We start from the raw sequence: 4,672 nt of genomic DNA, 5'->3' as shown, positions 1-4,672 counted from the left end.
GCAGCCCTCATCCGGCCCTGCCGCCCCGCACAGGCCGGGGAGCGGCGGCCGCGGTACCGCTGGGCTCAGAGGGGCCCTGCCCGGGGCTCGCCCTCCTCCCGGCCCGCCGGGGCACGGGGGACACGGACGGGAGCCACAGGGAAGGGGATTGTGTTCAGGCGGGTGTGGAATGTCCCCGGTGAGGGATGCTCCTCTGCACAATCTGTTCAGGGCTCACTGCATAGGGAAGAACTGAACCTCAGTTCAGGCAGAGCTCCTGAGCATCCCAGCCACGTGCCAACACACAACAACCACCACTGGCAGCTTTAGCTGGGCTTTCTCTTAATTTCTTTCAATTGGCACTAAAAGGATTGCACCCTCTGGTACAAGTCATCCATGACACCTGTACAAATAATTTATCATCCATCTACATAAATTACAGCTGTACAGAACAAACTCTGGACACCAGCCCACACCCCAGCCCAGCTCCAAGCCTTTTGGCTTTCTGAGCCTTTTCTCTGTGTGTGCAAACCCCACAGGGAAGCCCCGAGAGGCAGAGGGGTGCAGAGGGCTCACCCCTTAAAGCCCACACGATCCCAAAAGCAGCAGCTGCTCGTGCAGGGGTTTCCTGAGGTGCCTGAGAGCTCCTGCTGCCCCTCAGTTTCCCTCCGGGGCACAATGTTTGCTGCCCCAGTCTGGCACAGGGGAGCACCAACAGCGTTTGGCCTGTGATGTGAAAACCTGACCCTTGCTGGGCTGTGAGACATCTCCAAAAGGAACATTGCTGCTGCCAGCTGCCCTGGCAGTGCCACCTCCACGGATCTTCCTTGTTCTTCCTGAATGGAGAGCTCAAAGCTTTTCCCTGATCTGTGCAAAAGGTGAAAGATCAGTCCTGTGGCATGGCTGTGCCCTTGGCAGGGCCATGGGGCCATTGTCACACTGTCACAGGACAGGGCTGTGCCCTTGGCAGGGCCATGGGACCATTGTCACACTGTCACAGGACAGGGCTGTGCCCTCGGAGCCTATCCACCTCTGCTGTCCCCACCATTGCCATATAAAGTCCCCACTGGTGGCTTTCAGAGAGTTTTCTCTCCCCTTGTGCTCTGTGCTGGCCCCATGTCATAACCCACAGCACTTTTCCCGTCTCCTTCATGGGATGACTCCTGCGAAAGTGTTGATGGGCAGCAGCAGAGACTTGGGCAGGTATTTCACCAGCCCCATGTCTTCTGTTTCCTCAGGGCTGCATTTCGTGGTCCTCGTCTTCTGCAGGCAGTAGCTGGGCTCGAGGCAGGGAGACACCTCCAGGCTGGAAGGGCACAGAGCGCATTTACTGTGATGTGGTCTCTGAGCAAAGCCCAGCTCTCCCCCCCGCCAGCCACAGCTGCATTTGTGCTTTCTGCAGCCGGGTCTGACTGCACAGATGAGCTGCTGGGTGTCAGTGTTCGACACACACCTGAGCTCAGTGAGGCTCGGGAATTCCCAGTTTGTGTTGGCTGGGCCTTGAACCCTCAGCACATCCCCTGGCCCTGCAGCTCTCCAGGCACATCAGCCCCGGCCATGCCCACAGGGCTGGGTGCTCTCCCCACCCGCCCCTGCTGGAGAGCCCGGGGAGGGATGCAGGCAGTGCAGAGAGAATATCAGCATCCGGATACAATTCATAACCCAGGAGATCTAAGCTCTGCTTGCCCCTGGAGGTGCCTGCTTTTCTCCTGCCTCAACAACAGCACCTTTTGTGTAACGAACCATTTTGCTCCTCACACCATCTCCCAAAACACAAATGTAGGAGAGCCCCCGTGTGCCTGCTGTCCCTGGAGAAGGAACTGGGGACTTGTCAGGGATGAGGGTCAGGGCTCCCTGACCAAAGGGAGGCAGGGAGATGTGCAGAGCCAGGGTTCTCACCCGATCACGTCCCGGTAGGTTCTCCTGCTGTCCTTGTCCAGCCGCACCATGAAGGGTCTCTGCTCTGGGCTCCTGACCTTGATGCTGCATGTTCTGAACCTGTGTGCCACAGCCTGCATGGGGAGAGCAGGGAGAGCTGGGAGGGGGTCCCTGCCCTCCCTGGCCTGCGTGCTGGGTGTGACAGGGACAGACAACGGCATTGCTCTGGTTTTCTTCTTTAACCTCAGATGTGACACAGAGAGAATCCTTTGTCTGTACTCAGAACCTGGCAGTGACCAGCAGGGAGGGCACTGACCAGCAGGGAGGGCACTGACCAACAGGGATTAAAGTGACCAGCAGGGATTAAAGTGACCAGCAGGGATGGCACTGACCAGCAGGGATGACACCCAGGGTGTTTGGGGCTTTGGCTCAAACATCCAGAGTTTTCCACAGAAAATAATTACAGGGAGGCCTCAGATCCCTCTCCTCCCCACAGGGCTGCCCCTTTCCCTGCTGCTGAGGGGATTCTGGCCCTGAGGATCCCACGGGTACTCACTGAGAACGAGCGTCCTGCCAAGTTGCTGGTCCTGATGATTTCAGTGATGGTCACAGTGAGGCAGCCCAGGCCTGGGGCAGAAGCAGAGGTTGGGCTGGGGCCAGGGCACAGCCTCAGCTCAGCTCAGCTCAGCTCTGGGGGGCCCTGCCCCACGTTTGGGTGCACTATGGACACACAGGACTCCAACAGGCTGCAAGGGCACAGGAATTGTGTGGGACCGTGCCTGGGGTGGAAAGCTCACAGGCTGTGCTAAGGGGCAGCTGAAGGAGGAAGGCTGGAGCAGAGGGAAGATGCTGGAATCCTGTCTGAGCCTCAGACACGCCATTCCTGAGAAAACCCCAACCAGACCGTGGGGACAGCGATATTCCTGCCACTGGTTCCAGCCCCAGAGCCCAGACACAGCTGGCACCAAGGACCGTGGGCAGGTTCACTGCCCTGAGCACCAGGAGCCCCAGGAAGGAGGAAGAACCCACCTGCAGCCTCCTCAGCAGGGATGGCTTTCATCAGCAGGCCCGTGGAGTGCAGGGACAGGGCCAGCTCCTTCTGCCGGTCACTGAGCACAGCCTGCGGGCAAGGGGACAGTCCTGGCAGTGTCCTGGCAGTGCCCTGGCACCATCCTGGCAATCAGTGCCCTGGCAGTGCCCTGGCAATCAATGCCTTGGCAGTGCCCTGACAGTGCCCTAGCAATGAGTGCCCTGGCAGTGCCCTGGCAGTGCCCTGGCAATCAATGCCTTGGCAGTGCCCTGGCAATGAGTGCCCTGGCAGTGCCCTGGCACCATCCTGGCAATCAATGCCTTGGCAGTGCCCTGGCAGTGCCCTAGCAATGAGTGCCCTGGCAGTGCCCTGGCAGTGCCCTGGCAATCAATGCCTTGGCAGTGCCCTGGCAATGAGTGCTCTGGCAGTGCCCTGGCACCATCCTGGCAATCAATGCCTTGGCAGTGCCCTGGCAATGAGTGCCTTGGCAATGCCCTGGCAGGGCTAGCTTGGGGCAGGCTGGGCACAGCTGGTCACAGCACAGGGGAGCTCACAGGTCCAGCACAGCCCCTCTGTCCTTGCCTGGACAGCAGTTCCAGAGGAAGGAGGGAGGGTCAGTGCCCCTTTAGGAGATGTGTGCCCTGCTGGGCAGCCCTGGGGGTGCAGGAGCCCCACTCACCCTCCTGTAGGTCACTGTGAGGTCCATGCCAGGCCCATCCAGGGTGCTTTTCCTCTTGGTCGTGCTCAGCTCTGCCACGAGGGAAGCAGGTGGGGTTGGATCTCCCTCCTCCCACCTGTCTGTGCTCAGCAGAGGGATCCCCCATGGGCTGAGCCCCCCGGTGTCCCACCATGGCCTCCCGTCACACTCTGTCCCTTCCATCCCTGCCTTGGCAGCTGGGGCTCTGTGCAGTGGGACAGACTCAGTGCAGGCTCTGTGCCAGCCTCAGTGACACACATCCCCTGGACTGGGCACCAGAGGAGCTGGGTGGCACTGCTGGAACAGCCTCCAAGCACTCCTGCCCCATCCCTGGCAGCTGGAGGAGCTGGATTTCTAACAGGAAAACATCTGGCTGTGAATCCCAGCCTGTTCCCTGAACTACATCAGGGCTCAGGCCCAGCTCCTGAGTGCCCTGGAGCCACCCAGAGGCTCAGACTGCAAACCCTGGCTGGGCCGGGAGCCAGCGGCCACCACGGCTCACATCAGCCTGATCTCCTGGGGCAGCAGGGATGTCTGGCCAGGAGCAAGGAGTGCTGCCCATGGCCTGGAGCTCGGCGGGCTGAGGGGGGACCTGGGCATGGCAGGAGCCCTGGCCGGGCTGGTGGGACACACACACCTCTGTGGGAGGGGCTGTCCTGCACCTGGGTCAGCAGCTCCGTCAGGAACACGTCCTCAGCTGGGTCCTGGGCTGGGTCCTGGAACAGGACCTGGAAGAGAGGGACAGCCCTGGAGGAACAGCTCTGAGAGGAACAGCCCTGGAGGAACAGCCCTGGGAGGAACAGCCCTGAGAGGGACAGCTCTGAGAGACACATCCCTTACAGGATCACCCCTGACAGGAACAGCCCTGAGGACATCTCCTCTGTCACCCGAGGTGTCACACGAGGTTTGTACCCTGGACAGCCTCTCCAGAGCAGCCACGGGGGGCTGGGAGCTGACCATGGCGCTCAGGGTTCCTGTGGGGTGGGGGAGCTGCCCTGGCTCCGTTTCCTGAGCTCCAGGAGGGTGCAGAGCCTTGCCAGAGGCACGGGGACCTGGCCAGCCCAGCCGCGGGGCGCGGGCCCCGCCCC

At 61.0% G+C, this 4,672-nt stretch overlaps 1 protein-coding gene across 1 annotated transcript in view; it reads right to left on the bottom strand.

Annotated features, from left to right (window-relative positions):
• Positions 1 to 427: 427 nt before the first annotated feature.
• PIK3R6 (phosphoinositide-3-kinase regulatory subunit 6) overlaps positions 428 to 4,672 on the bottom strand; it is an 11,919-nt gene continuing 7,674 nt past the window's right edge. Inside the window, exons 12-17 of the mRNA XM_031062703.1 lie at positions 4,222 to 4,312; positions 3,567 to 3,637; positions 2,887 to 2,977; positions 2,414 to 2,484; positions 1,879 to 1,991; positions 428 to 1,285 (exon numbers count right to left, since the gene is read on the bottom strand). Of these exons, the coding sequence (XP_030918563.1) occupies positions 1,129 to 1,285; positions 1,879 to 1,991; positions 2,414 to 2,484; positions 2,887 to 2,977; positions 3,567 to 3,637; positions 4,222 to 4,312 (594 nt within the window). The 3' untranslated portion in view covers positions 428 to 1,128. The remainder of the gene's footprint in view (positions 1,286 to 1,878; positions 1,992 to 2,413; positions 2,485 to 2,886; positions 2,978 to 3,566; positions 3,638 to 4,221; positions 4,313 to 4,672) is intronic.

Source organism: Geospiza fortis, unplaced genomic scaffold, assembly GCF_000277835.1.
Source record: "Geospiza fortis unplaced genomic scaffold, GeoFor_1.0 scaffold485, whole genome shotgun sequence".
NCBI classification, from domain to species: domain Eukaryota; kingdom Metazoa; phylum Chordata; class Aves; order Passeriformes; family Thraupidae; genus Geospiza; species Geospiza fortis.
The sequence above is the reverse complement of the archived record's forward strand: the minus strand, read 5'-3'. Positions and strand labels throughout refer to the sequence as shown.